This window comes from Sceloporus occidentalis, unplaced genomic scaffold, assembly GCF_023333645.1.
Source record: "Sceloporus occidentalis isolate IW3139 unplaced genomic scaffold, rSceOcc1.0.p SCAF_2, whole genome shotgun sequence".
NCBI classification, from domain to species: Eukaryota; Metazoa; Chordata; class Lepidosauria; order Squamata; family Phrynosomatidae; genus Sceloporus; species Sceloporus occidentalis.
The window spans coordinates 229,225,829-229,243,703 of NW_028316982.1; the positions used below are offsets into that span (position 1 = coordinate 229,225,829).

The following is a 17,875-nucleotide window of genomic DNA, read 5'->3' on the forward strand; positions in this document are numbered from 1 at the left end:
ATGCTTGAATCTGTGAATTAAAAATCCATGGATAAGTAGGGATGACTGTACTTCCAAGTGCCAGCAAGGTTTAGTCTTGGTTTATGGTTTCTCTGTGAACCCTGCTCTTTTCTGGAGTGATGCTGTCTATGCTTGGATTATTTTTGTTTGGTACAGTTGAAACAAACAAACACATTTCGGGGTTGAGCAAATTGCAGAAGATAGGGCTGAGTTATAGGGTCATTACCTGAGAATAACAGAGTAAACAGCTTTATGCCAGGTCAAACCATTTGTTCATCTAATCTGGCTTTGTTTTATGTGCCATAAATTCTCCATAATTTTGTGAGGCCAGAGCCTTCTTATCATTACTTACCTGATCCTTCCAACTGGAGATGCCAAGGTCTGAATCAGTGGCATTCTGCATAAAAAGTATATGCTCTACTGGGTAAGCATGACATCATTCCCAAGAGAAAGCCACTTTGCATTCATGTAGAACATATAGTAAACATGGGTAGAAGCAGGCTGCTGGAGGGTTAAAAGGCTTCTTTATGGGTTCTTTGGATCTGTTTTTGTATAGCTAGAGATTTGATCCAAGTGGTAGTAAAATCTAGTGAGTTCCTGGCCCCCCAATATCAAGACCATAAAATAATACCTTCTCTATTGTGTCATACATATAGTGTTTGATTGCCAAAAGTCATGCATGCCATAGGTCATGTTTGTCAAAATGTCTTGCAGTCAGGTCAAAGATATAAATACAAGCTATGTTTTAAACATCTTTCTATTACACTTGTTTTTAAACATGATTGTTACACTTGCTGGTTTTCAAATAGAAATTCCACCAGGCTATTTATTATTTCAAGCATCATAGGTGTTTTTTTAATCTGTCCTGTTTCTTGGAAAAGAACCTTTATTTTTTCCATTTCCATTTTCTCTGTCTGCTGCTGTTTTTTGCATGCAGCTTATCTTACTGTCACACTAATCCTAACCATATTTATCTGATTTCTCTGGATTTATTTCTTCATTTTTTAAAAGCCTTGATATTTCACTTTTCCAGTTCCATTTGCCTTGCATGCTGCTGGTGCCAAGTGTGACAGAATTCTAGATGTTTGGGACACGTATGAAATAGAGTTGAAGCGCTGCTCTGACTTATCCTCAAAGATTTGGTTATATTGGTGGTATAACATCATATTACTTATGATACCATTAAGAGTAGCATATATACGGCTCTAAGCACTAATTTCTCGGTACCTCAAATATTAGTGTATATGGCCAATATGAATAAAGCATTGACTAAAATACGATTTATATATTTACAGAGTTGGGCCTGTCCAAAAATCTCTAACAAAGCCTGTATAGGGAACTGTTTCAGCCCATTTTATTCTCACATTACTTATAGTTCAGATGCCATGCACTTTTCATAGTTGAATCCTTGGTTTAAACTCTGTAATTGTATGGAAGAAGAGATTCTTGAGGCTGTCTGCTGTTACTCTAAAGTCAGGTTACAGGAAGCTGTCTCATGAACACCGTGACACCTTGTCTTGGTTTTTCTGAATGGCCAAACAGCTAATGGAGTTTGTGTTTAAACAAGGGACTGTGTGTCACGGTAGCTACTACTTGAAGATAATTCCCTGTGAAGGTTTTATTTGCAACAAAATATATATTGTAGAATTTGCTTATTTTCATCATGGTAGACACTGTTGAATAGTCAGCATTCCTGTTCCATAGCAAGAAGCTTTTAATTCTTGCTTTTTCAAGAAATGCTGGCATTGTGCAGCTAGCCTTGACACTACATGCAATCTATGAGTCACATGGTTTCTATCCCTCATGTAGCTCCACCAGCTGACTGCAAAGCAAATGTTGTCACACCAAATGTATGGTTATTGTTTTCTCAAATTTTCTTCTAACTTTATTTCCAGACTTTTAGAAAGCTATGAGTCTACTTATGTTTCAACTGCTACATATCCTAAATAGGAGAATCTCATTAGTTAGAGTTATTTATCCCGAAACCTGACTTATGTAGTCTTTCTAGAACAGCTTGAACCCTAGGAGATTCATCAAAACACCCGCCCTCGGCAGCTCCCCCAGAGGCTCTCTGTAGGATCAGAGCATCATCCTGATGAATGTTGCTTTGGATGCTTATTTCCTCAACCCACGTGTTTCAGGAGAGTCAGTTGCAGGAGGGGCTGTAAGGAGAGAGGTGGAGTATTCCATGAATTTGCTTAAGTAAACTTCTTAGAGCCCATGCGGTTGTATTTTTTCAAGGCTATTTATTGGCCTCTTTGCTACAGTCTGGATATAGCACCTTTCTTTTTCTCCTCCTTAGTGGATAAGTGTTCTTAGTTGTCTCTTAATGCCTCCTCTTTGGATATTTGTCAGTTCATCAGATTTTTATTTCTAAATTAGTTTAAGGTGCACCAGACACACTGATGTCTTGGTTTTAGAATCCTGTGATTTACGTCTAGAATTGAGCATTTGGTACTTTGTAGTTATGAGGAAACATTTGAACAAAATCAGTATTTAGGCATACAGAATAGGTTCTGCTGCTGCAGTTAAAAGAAGGCAGAAAGAAGTCTCTGCTTATTAAAGTACAAGATTGTAAAAGAATATCAGCAATTAACTTTGAGTAACTGGTGGTCAAAATGTGTATTATAATTTGATTTTGCAGGCTATTATTATTTTTATCATATTTATTTATAGCTCACCTTTTCCCCAGTTCAGGACTCAAGGCAGATAACAACAATAAAAAAATTACATAGTTTATTTTTTTTATACTATGTATTTTATCTATCAAGAGTCAAAACAATTTAAGAACATAAAATATTAAAACAACAAACAAAACAGTATCCAGCATGGTATACAAGGCTAATTTCCCACTAAAAATTCAATTCTCCAAGAACAAGAAAAACTTTATCTGTCTGCAAAATATAACAAAGTCCTAATCTAACCTATATAGAAAGGGAGTCCAAAGCCTGTGTACGAACAGAAATAAGGACCTCCCTAGAAGTTCTCAAAACAGGTAGGTTTGTGGGACAATGCAGACCTTCAGATCACCTGGGTCTAAGATGTATAGGTCAAACCCAGCAATTTGAATTGTGCTTGCAGAGGAAATGGCAGCCACTAGAGCTGTTGCAAGGGATTGTGTATTCTCTGTAGAAAGCCCCAGTTAACAATCTGACTGTCAGTTTTTGGACCAGCTTAAGTTTCTGAACATTCTTCAAAGGAAGTCCTGCATTAAGTACATTAACAGCCAGCTGTTGTTGTTGTGTGCCTTCAAGTTGTTTCTGACTTATGGTGACCCATATGTTGTGGGCTTTTCTTGGCAAGATTTGTTCAGAAGGGGTTTGCCTTTGCCTTCCTCAGCTGAGAGTGACTTGCCTAAGGTCATCCAGTGGGTTTCCATGGCTGAGTAGAAACTATTAAATTTATAAAGCAGTCCTGTGAGAAACAGTGCCAGAAACTGTATGATGAAATTGCTTGGGGGCCTGAATTCCTCATGGATCTGGGCCAGTTCAGTCATAATGGTAAACTGTATGAAAATAAACAGGCAAATCTTGAAGTCATGGATTTCCACTTTTTCCCACTGCCCCCACTATGTGAGGGGTAGAGATAGCAAGCCTTTAAGTTTTCAATAATTCCATTTCATTTTAATTGTGTTAGGTTCAAACTGATCAGGATCATAGCATGGTTTCAAATCCTGGATTGTCTTACAAGTCTAAAGCAGGAGTTCCAGCTTTTTTGACTCACGGAACCCTTTTTAGAATCATTTTCTGTGGCAGAGCCCCTAATAGGCCTATCCTATGTCTTACAAGTTAATAGTGTTTAGGAATAGTGTTACCTATTCTTTAATTTCATTCAATGTTTATTTCTTTCATCTTCCTGGAGCAGCCGTGGAGCACCTGGGAAGTACATGTGGAGCCCTAAGGGCTCCCTGGAGCACAGGCTGGGAACTGCTGGTCTAAAAAAGTAAACTACAGGTTTGCAAGAAAATAAGTCATTCAGAAGTGAAAGTGTACATTCTTGATTACATCTCATTATGAGGAAAAAGGATGAATGTGTTGGGCAGTCTCCTGTAGAGAGAGTTTTGGGATCCTGGAGGCTAATTTCCCATCCCCAGAACCTCGAAGGGTCTACACTGAGCTCAAGAAAGTTGTCTTCCTCCTCTAAATCCAGAAGGAAAAAAAAGTTAGTCAGAAATTATTGGAAGTCACTTTTAGTTTTGAAAAATGGGAAGGGTTAAAGGTAAAAATAGTTGGTCTTTGGCACCAAATTCACCATTCCCAAGAACACAAAGGGATGCACAGAACTACAGAACCCCCCCCCCCTTGAAAAAAAATCAGAAGTGTCTGGAGATTCACTTTCAGATTTTGGAGAAAGAGGAGAGGCTTTAAGGTTAAAAATTGTGTATGTTTGAGGAAGGGGGCTGGAATGTGTTTAAGATGTGTAATTGCTGCTTAAACTCCTAGGAGTGGCAAGTCATCTTTTATTTACAAAACACAAGGGCCACACAAACATATTTAAAGCCACATGCAGCCCATAGGTCACATGATTTTACCCCTTACGTACTGGAAGCAGCTGAGCTCAATGCTTGATTGGCTCATTTTTGTACTACACTTACAAGCCTTATTTCAGCAACTATTAATATTTGTCCAGAAACATCAGATAAATAAAAATAAGATCAGTATGTATTGTTGGCTGCTTTCTAAAGAAACTTTTAATGAACTATGATTGAGTTTGTTTTCTTAAATCAAGTCTTGTTCTGGCACTATTGAACAAACACACGAGGAAGGGAGTGCTGTAGCCCCATTTCCTCATGTTTGCATTGCTTTCTTCATGCATGGGACTATTCTTCCTAGAGAATGGGAGAAGGCTCCAAATTAAGTCTTTGTTTTTTTAAAACAAACAAACAAACAAACCCCCAAAACTTTATAATCTGGTGAAAGAACATGCAGAATAGGTTCATTCCTCTGATCATTGTATTAGGCAGAATTGTGTATTTTAGCAATGTAGCAAGAGGCTTGGTTATGTCAGAATCCAAGTTCCACCTATAGAAATGGAACAGGTACAGATGGAATATTTAATGTATCTCAAGTTTCCTCATATATTTCTCTTCACATGTTTCCATCGTTTTCTTCATGTGGACATTGTCTTTCTGAAGAGCTGAATCTCCTCTATGTATGGAGGTCCGCCACATGATCCAAAGTGCTAGAAAATGAGCATTCCAGACCATAGGGAGAACTACAGTGAATAGAGGAGATATTCACATTCATGCGGTTACTTTTCCACAGGGAGAACAGCAGCAAAGGGGGAAGGGTTAGCATGTTGCCCTTGTTTATTTTACCTACTTAGAGAATGTTTAAACAGTGTTCTAGTCAAACTCACTTTTCTGAATACATTGGATTATGAATTGTTGACAGCAAAGCATAGTAAAATGAAAAAATATATATAAATATATCTGTAATACATTGCTATCCATAAAATATCTACATTGAAAACATTCATATTAATAAAAATGTAATAAAATTTGTTCGGTATCAAGGCTGACAGAGGAATCCTTTGGGTCAGGTACCTATAACTATGTAACTTAGAGATGCCATACTTTTTTGGTTTGGTCATCTTGGGGCTTGTGTGCCTACTCAGATAACTTTGGAAGCAGTGTTTGGGACTTTTGTATGTCATTAATGAAGGATTTTCAAGTAAATTGGTTTCGGATAAGTTCTTACATTTTGATGGTGTTCACTTGGGCTCAGTAAGTTTTGTCATACCTATATTTTGTGTCAAGCCATATTGTTACATAAATTATATGTGTAGGACAAGAGATAAAGTGAACTATATTTGTGATTTTTATGTAAATATATTGCTTTCTCTAAGTTCTTATTTTTGTTTACCAAATTTTGTTTAAAAAATGGCACCTATAAAAGCCGCCTCAATATATTGTGTGTGCTTTCAAGTTGGCTGTCAGTTTATGGAGACCCTATAAATTTCACAGAGCTTTCTTAGGCAAGCGATACCCAGAAGTAGTTTTGTCAGTTCCTTCTTCTGATATACCATGCAGAGACAAATGACAACTGGAAAGCCATCTTAATTACTTTATTTAAAATATACATACTGTGTATCTCCCTAGCAACTAGGCTCCATGATAGCTAATATGTATTAAGAGAAAAATATCAGGCAGTGAACAATGCCTTTAAAAAGACCATTTGTGAGTAATAATCCTTGTGGGGAGGATATAAAATAGCCAGTTCCAGTCCTCCAACATCTGCTGCTTCGCTGTTCCATCTGCGCTTTTTTAAAAAGCCTTTGCAGTGGTCACAGGGGAGTATGGTCCCCTTCTGGAACTGTGTTAATTGTCAACCAGGGCCAGGTAGCATCTGATGTTTCTTTTCCCTGGGGATAGACCAAATATAAATTTGTTTAAATGTGTATACTTACTAGGTAGTAAAAAATTCTACATTCTATAGTGTAAAAAAAAGGTTTGGGTAGTGATAGTTGCCCTGTGTTTGATGACACTGCAGTTGTGTTGGCTGACTTTGCTGTTGAATGTCAATTTGGAGAGTGGCAAGCATGTGAATCATCTCGGACAGCCTCTGGAGTTGTGATATATTATTCCATTTTCTCTGTATAGTATATTTAAAGCAGTGATAAATTTGTTTATTTAATGCCTTTCTTAATATGCTCAGTATTTAATGCCTCCTCCTGTAATTTGAAAAAGTTCAGTTGACCCTTGTTATCCACTGGGGTTTGCTTCCAGGAATCCCTGGGGATACTAAAATCAGTGGATGGTCAAGTCCCATTATATATAATGTCATAATAAGATGGTATTCCTTATATAAAATGGCAAAATCAGGTTTACTTGTTGGAATTTATGTAATTAAAAATATTTTCAATAAACTGTGGATACAGGAGATTGACTGAATACTGTATATACTCATTTACAAATCGACCTCATGTATAAGTAAAGGGCAGGTTTTGGGGTCAAAATCATTGATTTTGATATGACCTGTGGGCAAATCGAGGGTAAAACATAGGGACATGTAATAAAAGATCTAAAGGGGGAAACACCACTTCCCTCCCTCCTTCTCCCTCTCTGGACTGCTCCCAGCCACCAAACACCACTTCCTTGGTGCTGGAGGAGAAGGTTTTAACATTGGATTGTGAGGGGAGGGAAGTGGAGTTAAGTGGGATGTTTGGTGGGCAGAGAGTTCCTGAGGCACTGATAGGTTAGAAATATTCAGAGATGAGGAGGATGGGAAACAAGGTTTTAACATGGGATTGACAAGGGAAGGTAAATGGGATGTTTGATGGGCAGAAGAGATCCTGAGGAGGAGCACAGATAGGTTAGAAATATTTCAATAAATGTATTTAGACTTAGCTGCATCAGATTTTATGATGACCAGGAGCACCTCCATCATGTCTGATTAAGTTGCAGTTATTTGCTCTCCTCCAGTCCATTGCTGCCATTATTGAACCATTTCTTGTAGCGCTATGTATTTTATATGTATTATCCTATTATCTCTTAGATTGTACGCCATAGGCAGGCTTTCTCTTATATACTTATTGTTTTATGTATAGCGCTGTGCAAATCTACAGCGCTATATAAATAAATAATAATAATAAGCACTGGTTTTGTACAAACACAATTTTCTTGGATGAAGGTGGAAAGAGGAGCTAGAGCTGAGTGACATCAGCATACCGGTGTCACCTGACTCCAAAACTGGACATTTCCAGTTTTGAAAAATGGTATTAATATTTGATATTAAACAGTGAAATGGGAGTCCTAATTCGTGTTTAAAAGGTGACTTTAAACAGTTTCTTCTTTATAAAATGATGGGCCTAAATACCCTAAAGGCACCAAATCCCATCTGATCTTAGAAGCTAAGCATGGTTTGCCCTGCTTAGTACCTGAATGGGAAACTGAATATCATATGTTATAGGTTTCTTCTCGGAGGAAGAAACTGGCAAAACCTAAGAAAACCCTTTGAAATGCATGAGGTCTCTGTGAGTCAACAGAAGACTCGAAGGTGTGCATACAGCCACACAATACAGGTCGTGAAACAAATGAATAGTGCAGAGCCCTTTTCATTTTTCCCCCCCAGCCAGAGTCATATGATCCCTATGGTAATTCCTCAGACGCAGTAGTCCATTCCTGAGTCCCAGAGCATCGATTTCCAGTTCGATGGTAATTCTCTAGGCCATTCATGGAGCTCATATGGGTTCCATGAAGCTGTAATACAGTTTCACAACTAATTATTTTACTTCACTTAGCTGGTTGTTTGCTTGATTTGTTTTGTGATTGCTGAGGTTTCTTTATTGCATGTGAGTGAAGTTAATTCTTTGTTGGAATACAAATAATTTTGTAGTTAAATGTCTCCTGTAAAAAGCTATTTTGTACAGCGTACCTGTAGTACTTTGTTTATTTGTTTATTTCATGTAAGGCCTGTCTTCTAGAGTGTAGCCCAAGCAACTTTTTACTTAAAGTAAAAGGCAGCTAAAATAATTCATAGTGTGGACTCTCCGTTCTCCCGAGCCCTAAAATCGGTCCCAGGCCATAGTTACCAAAGGTGGTGGGACTCAGGAAAAGCCCTCTTCTGAGGATCTTAGGGTTCGAGCTAGATCTCAGGGCTCATGTGGGGAGATATGACTTGCTAAATAATCTGGACCTAAACTGTATGTCATATAAAAGTATATGATAAATAAAGTTCAACTGAGTAATAGAACTTATGCGAGCATGAGTTTACTGCTAACATTGTAAAAACATCTCTTACATGGACATGATCTCAGAACATAAAAAGACACTCATTAACACTATGCTGGATCAGATCAAAGAACACTATTCTGTTGACATAGTGGCTAAAACAGATGCCTGTAAGAAATCCACAAATTCCCTGGAAATAGTTAATCAGAAGTATTATCAGAAATAGCACATAGCCTAATTGCTAGCTGTCATAGGCTTATCCTTCATGAATTTGTCTAATTTCCTTTTAAATGATCCATGTTTGGTGGCCATCATTACATGATTGGAAGCAAATTCTATATTTCAACTATGCAACTTAATGGCTGACCTTAAGCTTCATTGGATAATCTTTTGACTTTCCTTTCTCGTTAATGGAGGGTTAGACACTAGAAAGAAAGTGTTCAGAGAAGTTCTAGAATAAGAGAAAACAGTATTTTTTTTAATTAAAATTGACAATGAAAAATTTAACTAGTACCAAGGGCCAACACAGCAGTATAACATGAGTCTGTTTTTTCTTTCATGATGGAGGCATACAAAGGGTTCCCAATAGGTCATTGTCCAGTTCAGTCTTCCTTATCTCCAGTTGTGCTTTGCTTTGGCAAAGCTGTTGCACTGTAGGTATTCAGACTTGATCCTGACACTGACACGAAGAATGAGCAGTACTACACCATAAATAAATAAATAAATAAATAAATAGCTTTTTTAATTAGCCCAGCCAGAAATAATTGTAAAAATTGAAGTTTCTGTAGTGGTTCAAAACTATCTTGCTGTTTCCATCTAGGAAGTTACAATTAGAAAAAGCTTGTTATCTTGAATTCTTTCTTGTAGTAACTTTGTCATTACCTTTTCAATTCCTCCGCTATAGTAAGTAACAATGATTATCAGATATTAAAGAAGTAATTTATGAAAAGTTATTCAGCTATGTTTTCTGAATTATTTTCATAGCTATAAAGGGGTTTTTTAATGCCTTCTAATGAAAAGTCACATTATTTGAATTCCAAAAATGTTCTGTGTTATTATGTTATTACTATTTCCTTGGGGGCAGCATCTTGCCAGTTCTTTTCAGCAATCTAAAATATCAGTTAAGATACTTTTCATGAGGCAAACAATTGACCTTCAGGAGGGATAATAAATATTGAGACCTTTCTGAAACTGACTGTGGCACCTGAAAATCATTACCTCAGAACATGAGGAAGTAACATAGCGGGTATGAGCAAATTCAGATTTCCTGTGCTAAGGTTGCCTGCTTTCCTGTGCATCACAAATTCAGATTTGTTGAAATCATTGTTGCTGTGATAAATAACAATGATAATATTTCCAAGTGAGTTGAGTCAATTGTGACAGGCTGTAATTCATATGAGATGATTCTTAACTTCTAATGAAGTTGTCTACTTTGACCTACTTCAACTGTACCAAGGGCCAACATACTTACTACTGAACCTGGATCTGTTTGGTTCCCCCCTCAACAGAACCATATGAATGTAAAGAAGGGCAGCAGTGTGTTAAGTTTTCATTTTTTAAAAATACAGCTTGAATCTTCTCAAGGGTGTATTTCCTATATAAATTTTGTAGTGAAGTGTACATTTAGTTTGCTGTTCGATACTTTAGGATGAAATGCTCATCCATTCACATTTTTGTAATGGCGATCTAAGGCACGGGGCAGACCGTCCAAAAAGGATGGTCTCCTGGCGCCTAGTTTTGATCCGCGGGGAAGCCGCAACCTCCAGACTGTGAGACTTTCCCACAGACCAAAAAGAACCCACGAAAAGCAGGTTCTTCTTAAGACGCCATTATGATGTCGCAGTGCGCCAGTGGTGCACTCGCAACATAATGGTGCCATGATGTGCGGATGCTATGCATCTGGCATGTAACAATGGCAGCACCCATCTATACAGGGCACCGTCATTTTGATGCTCTTGTCACTTACGAGGGGCGTCTAGAAGTGCCACCCCTTGCATGTGATGAGGGCATCCTTTCACACCCGTCTGGACCGGGCCAAAGTGATCTAAAATGAATTTACAGTATGCCCACTGTATCCATGGGACTGCTACCTGTGGTTTACCGACGTTTGAAAAAATATGTTATCTCCAGGCTTTTTCAAGTCCTCCAGCATGATTATATGATATGTTTCTGGCAGAGGTTGACCATAGAGTTGCACTGGAGGACCTAGAAATGCCTAGAGAGGTATTCTTTCAGGGAATCTATATCTTCTGCAACTTTATGATAATCTTCCCCTGGAAGTAATTCATTTCAGTAGACTTCACTATTATCTGTGGCTTTGCCTTTCCATGGTAGGTTTGGGAACCCTGCAGATACAGGGATTGAACTGTATTCCTTTGGAAAAAAATTTCAAGTAGACTTCTTCAAACAACCAGTTCAGGTGCTTTACCCGGGTCTTAGATATTGTTCACATGGGCCTGTTACAGACTGCCAAAATAAAGCTGCTTCGGGTCTCTTTGGAGGTATGCTGTTTAAATGATGTATGGGTCCTAAGAATCCGGAAGCTGCACCAAAAGCTGCACTCCGGTGCTTAGGAATGGAGTGTGGCTTTGGTGCGACCTCCGGACTCTTAGGACCCATGCATCATTTAAATAGCATACCTCCAAAGAGACCCGAAGCAGCTTTATTTTGGCAGTCTGTAACAGGCCATGGTGAAAGAGTGGTTAGGTATATGTGTTTGTCTCTGTATATGTAAGATGATATCTGGTGCATTGCTCCACAGATATGCCCTTATGCCTGCAATCTCAAATGGTATGGTTCTGTTCCCTGAAAAGTTTTTAGCTAAGTACATAGAATATGATGCAAGTGCTCCAAACATTTTTCTTTCTTTTACAGATGTTACAGTCAAGGAAACATTTATTATTTGCTAAATGCAGATTGTTGCTTAACAGCAGTGCATACCTAGTCTCATATGGCTATACAAAAAATAAATAAGTAAATAAAAAACAGTCAAAGTCCATGAACTGTTACTATCACAGTGAAATGTTTCCTCAATTTCAAGCATGTTTTTGTAATGAATAACTAAGCGTTAGTTAATTTAGTAACCATTCTATGAAGTCTATTGTTGCTTATTGTTAATGCAGATTAATGGGGTGTCAGGTCATCCTTATGACAAAATCAGCAGAGAAATCTAGCTCAAGCTGAATGGGGAAGAAACCAATACTATATTGCAGAAAACAAATGCCTTACTAAACACTTGTTTCTCAAGGACAAAATACTGATTTCTGTTTTCTTGAAGATTTAGTTTTGAAATTGTCCTCCATGTACTTACAGTAATTGAGGCATGGTAAACCAAAGTAATAATACAATCCTTTGATTACTTCTATGACTATATTGGCTTAAAGCTGGAAAGGCTGTGAACTGTGAAAGACTAGGGGGCACATTAGCCCTTCAAGAGATCTTGGAGGGCGGCGCTCCCACCATACCTACTCCTGCAAAAGAGAAAGAAAAGGAAAAGAAAGAAAGAAGAAATAAGAGGACATGTTTGGGAGCCTTTCTGGGCATTCTAAGGCAATTTTTTTTTGTAAACCTGGGGTGGCAGTGAGGTTTCAAAAGTACTGGATACCCCTTCCACACACGGGTTGCCATAATTGTCCACTATTACCACACTCAGATACAATTTGGGGGCATTTTGGAGCAACCCTCCCAAAATAACTTTTTAATGAAACAAGTGATATAATTTTTATCATTGGGGGCCCTGGGGCCACACAGATGCCCTGGGGCCACATGTCCCTCAGGCCACACTTTGCCTGCCCTGCCTAAAGCATTTTTCAAAAGTCTTTGAAAGAGGAGCTTAATTCTGCTTTTTGTTTTTTAAATCGTACTGTTTTCTAACTGTGTCACTAACCAGTTCTGGAATGACTTTACAGCTTATGTTTACTTCCATCTGCTATCTTTGTGATGTGAAACAAGATTTTGCCTATTCAGTAAATTGTTTAATTTATGCATATTGTTCTTTGCTTCTAGGTAAGATTGTGTCAGAATCCCAAACTTCAGTTGAAGAACAGCCCACCTTACATACTTGACATTTTACCAGATACCTATCAGCATTTGCGACTTATATTGAGCAAGTATGATGACAACCAGAAACTTGCACAGCTCAGTGAAAATGAATACTTTAAGATCTATATTGACAGTCTCATGAAAAAGTCAAAACGGGCTATAAGACTATTTAAAGAGGGGAAAGAGAGGATGTATGAGGAGCAGTCACAGGACAGGTAAGAGTACTTTTAAAGGTTCGCATAGACTTACCAGTTCTGGTAATAATTTTGTGCATACTTCACAGTGTTTGCTAAAAGGTTGTAGTTCAGAAGCATATAAGTTGATTTCTGCTAGTGAACACTGACTCTGCAAGTCAGTTAGTAATTAATTGCTTAACTTTTCTCTCTGCACTGCATCTTACTAGATTTCTGATACAACTATTTTTGTCATAAAGTGTTATTTCTTTGTGTTTAAGTGATCATTATGCACATGGTTACAGCTTATAGAGATGTATAAGTGCAGGATTTGAAGGCTTGCTTACCAATATGTTGACATCCATGGTGCATATAGACTAATACATTTGGGAATATCAGAGTGGATCAGAGGTGGACCCATTGGAGATCTGTGTGGCAAATAGATGGTTGGTGTTTGAGTTGTGAAACTGGTGGTATAAGATACCAGAATATTGAAACACAGTTGAAAAATGTATTTCTTTGGCTTTCTTTGGCCCCAAAGCTCTGTTATATCTGAGGGCCCCAATAATGCTATAGCATGGAGTTAATTTTCTATTTATGTAAAACAAGATGTAGGCTTTCAGAAGTAAGCTCTTGGCTGAGGAGATAAACCATTTTTAATACTAAACCTTAGTGGCAAGAGGTTCCAGTTGATGGGTCTTAACAGCTCAGAACTACATGTAGTCTATCATTATAACTACCAGCAATTTCATTGCTTAAAATGCCAGATACCAAAGCATTAGATTTTCTTTTTATTAATAATCAATGCATATTTAACTCAATGGTGTGTTTAAATAGAAGTACTTTTCTATCTAATTGCTTGGTATTATGATTAGCTGGGTGGGATTCTGAAATGCTGTGATTTCTGTGTTTGACAGAATTAATAAGTAAAATATTAATTTTCTTTTTATTAATAATCAATGCATATTTAACTCAATGGTGTGTTTAAATAGAAGTACTTTTCTATCTAATTGCTTGGTATTATGATTAGCTGGGTGGGATTCTGAAATGCTGTGATTTCTGTGTTTGACAGAATTAATAAGTAAAATAATTATTACTATTATTTACAAAAAAAATTAGAGTAGAGGTGAAGCTTTTTCTTCTGAAGAAGTAGAATAGGTGGTAAGCATGAATGGAAGATGCAAATGGAAATTGATGCTTCAGAGCTTTTGTACTCTGAAAAGTCCTCTGCCTTTGCCAAAAGTGTCCTGATAGCTAAAGAAGCTTCTTGAAATGTTTTTTTGAGTCAAAGAGCACAGTGAAGTAGCGTGCACAGAAATATTTGTCATAGTTAAAGGGTGGATCTGTTGTTGACATTAATGGGCCAGGCTTTAGATAGTAAGTTAGGCATAGTAGTTTTTTATTTGACATGGCACAAGAGAATTCATTTTTAGTCCTTCCTAGAATGGTTTCACAGTCTGTTAATATTTTGTGTGTTGGCTGAAATGCATATACATCATGTAAGAGAGGGTAAATGTCATTTCAAAGCACAGGTAAAGAGGCATGTCTTTTTCTGCTTAAACAATATAGTACTGTGATGTTTGTATCATCATGGGTGGGTGCATCCATCCTGATATCTGTCAAAATTATTTAAGCTGAAATCTCAAACATACTAGAAAGTAAGACCTCTCAGAAACTAAGCTGGATCTTCTCTGATCAGGATTTGGATGGGAGACCACCAACAAATACCAGGTGCTGTAGTTATATTTCAAAGGAGGGAACTGGTGAAATCATCTCTGAGTATTCCTTGCCTAAGAAAAGACTATGAGCTTCATGAGGTTGTTGTAAGTCAGCAGGTGATCTGAAGGCAGAGAGAGAGAAACAGAAACAGGGCATGAAACAAATTAATGTTGCAGAGCCTTTTTTCTCTTTTTATTCCAATCAGAGTTTTAGTATCCCCATAGGAATTCCCCAGAAGCCATAATCCATTCCTTGAATCCCAGAGTACCAAGTGCTGTGGCTATATTTCAAAAGAAGGAACTGGTAAAACCACCTCAGGTTTTGCCTAAGAAAACCCTCTGAAATTCATAGGGTTGCCATAAGTTCTGTTGTGTTATCATAACTTGACAGTTAACCTGGCACACACATGCATGCACACATACTGGCATTCTTGGGAGAACTAATGAGGAAGTAAAAATGTAAGAGAACCTCTTCTGACTGAAGGAACTAGACAGATTTCAGAGAATTTTCCACTGATGTTCAGAACTGAATTTGAATGGACACACCACAGGATTCCAAAACTAGCATCTTTTACCTACTACCCAAAATACATCAAGAAGGCAATCCAGGAAGACCTATTGTCTGAAGCATTAGCATCTTCACTGTTGGAGTATCTGGATATATGGGCTCAGTTTTCAGACCATATTCCATCACCATTTCAAGCTACATGAAGACTCTAACTGATTTCCTGAAGAAAATACAGTCTTTCAGAACAAACAACCATCTTAGCCACTATAGGGATGGCATCCCTCTACACCAACTGGACTACAAGCCAACAAGAATACTATCCCGAATGAGACTTCAGCAGATGTAGCAAACAACCCTTCCATTTTGTACTTCTAAATATTTATATCTACAGTTGGCCCTCTATTTTTAAATTATTTTCTGAATGGCAGGGGGTTGGACTGGATGGCCCTTATGGTCTCTATGATTCTATGATTTTGGTGGGGATTTCATCCCCTCCACAGATACCAAAAAATATGAGACCTCAAGTCCCATTAGTGTCAGTGAGTCACGATATGTATGTAGCCACATCAGCGTAGCTGTGTGCATGTGCTGCTGTTGACAATAATGGAGTGGGATCATCTGCAAATGCTCCAGTCCATGGAAGGCTAGTGTGCCAATATAGAGGACCAACTGTACTTATAGCTACTTCACTTTTGGGAATAATGCATCTCTCCAAGTTAGTGGCATTGCCATGATACATGCATAATACTACAATATGAATACATCTTCATGGCTAACCTGGAACAACACCTGGTCAGTACATGCACTCAAAAACCTCTGCTCTTCCTAGAATTTCTTGATGATATCTTTGTCAACCACATGGGAAATAATCACTTGATAAGTTCCTCCATGATTTCAACAACTCCCACCCTACCATCGACCTAGGCATGGACAAATCCACACAACAAATTCACTTTCTTGACACCACTTTGCAACTGCACAATGGACCTCTAAGCATAGCACTCTATAAAAAAATCAGATTGCTACACATACTTTCATGCTTCCAGTTTCCACCCAGAGAACACTACCAAATTGATTTTTTAAGCCAGGTTCCCTGATACACCTGCACCTGCTCAGATCCACAAGACAGAGACTCATAACAATCTACTCTAAGACAGACAAACAACACAAAACGACAGAGTACCCATAGTTGTCACGTGCAGTCTTCAACTAAGACCAGTCAAATGCATCATCAAGCTGCAGCTCTCTTGAAAGTTCTGGAAGGCAAGCCTTTATTGGCCCACAGACAGCCTCCAAATCTTAAACAGCTACTCATTTACAAGAAGGAAACTCCATCACACTCTGAGGGAGTGTGTTACATTGTTGAACAGCTCTCACTGTTAGGAAGTACCTTCTAATGTTGAGGTGGACTCTCTTTTCCTGTAGATTGCATCCATTGTTCTTGGTCTTATCCTCTGCAGCAGCAGAAAACTGGCTTGCTCCATCATGTTGAACTTGGGGTCTACTAGGACTCCTAGATCCCTTTCCCATGTAGTCTCATTAAGCTAGGTGTCCCCCATCCTATATCTGTGCATTTCATTTTCTTTTCTTTTCTTTTCTTTTTTTTTTTTGCCCTAAGTGCAGTACCTTACATTTCTCTGTATTTAATTTCATTTTGTTAGCTTTGGCCCAGCTTTGTAATCTATTAAGGTCATTTTGAATTTTGATCCTGTCCACAAAGGTATTCACTATTCCTCCTAATTTGGTGTCACCTAAAATTTGACAAGCATGCCCCCTATTCTTTGATCCAAGTAATTGATAAAGATGTTGAATAGCTCTGGGCCCAGGACAGAACCTTGTAGCACCCTGCTGGCCACTTCTCTACAGGATAAAGAGGAGCCATTGCTGAGCATCCTCTGAGTTTGGTGGGTCAACCAATTACTAATCCACCTAACAGTTTTATTGTCTAGCCCACATTTTACTAGCTTGTTTGCAAGAATATCATGGGAGACTTTGTCAAAGGTCTTACTGAAATCAAGATATGCTATATTGACAGCATTTCCTTCATCTACCAAGCTGTTAAGGAAAATGCAACATGGGATATACAGTGAAAGAAATAAAACATGTATGTGAGAGTCAGGATGACTCAGCAAAAGCAATTAGAAGCCACACAGGTGTAAAAGGTAATGTAATTAGCAAGTCCTAAATGCCAAGGACAGAAATGCAAAGTGGATAATTGAACACACCTGAGAATTGTTAAAGTGGTCAAGGTGAGATGATGAAATCATTAATTATGGGTTGAACCAAGAGAACCAATGAAAGTGGTTGTACACGCCCACTGGGTGGAAACTGACAAGAGTGGGTGGTGTTTTCCAAGGGCTATAATAATGGCTATGAATCCCAATGTATTTTGTGGGTAGTAGTAGTGGATAGTAGTGAGGAGTATTGGTGTTATATTGGAGTTGTGTTGGATAGTTTTGGAGCTGTATATAGTAGAATAAAGTAGATCTTTTATATAAGACTACTGAGTTGTCAGGTGTCTTGGGTGAAGATACAAGAGCCAGCTGGATCCTGAAGAAGTGTGAAGACTTCTGTGGAAGCAAGAGTGAGAAGGCTTGGAGAGTTTGTCAGGGTCTTCAGCCTATTCTCTGTAACTCTGCTGCTCTAGAGCAAAGCTTTAACCACTGGCCAAAACTGGTCAGCGCCGGTGCGTAACAAGGTGGTGAGTTCGAGCCAGAGGTGAAGAGCTACAACTCCCATCATCCCTGACATTTTTATCAAAAAA

General features: G+C 38.2%; 1 protein-coding gene across 4 annotated transcripts in view; it reads left to right on the forward strand.

The window, feature by feature from the left end:
• CBLB (Cbl proto-oncogene B) overlaps nucleotides 1-17,875 on the forward strand; it is a 130,983-nt gene that overhangs the window by 38,926 nt on the left and 74,182 nt on the right. For all 4 annotated transcript variants that reach the window (XM_089512349.1, XM_089512353.1, XM_089512352.1 and 1 more), the window contains exon 3: nucleotides 12,677-12,927. In XM_089512349.1, coding sequence (XP_089368475.1) covers nucleotides 12,677-12,927 — 251 coding nt within the window. The remainder of the gene's footprint in view (nucleotides 1-12,676; nucleotides 12,928-17,875) is intronic.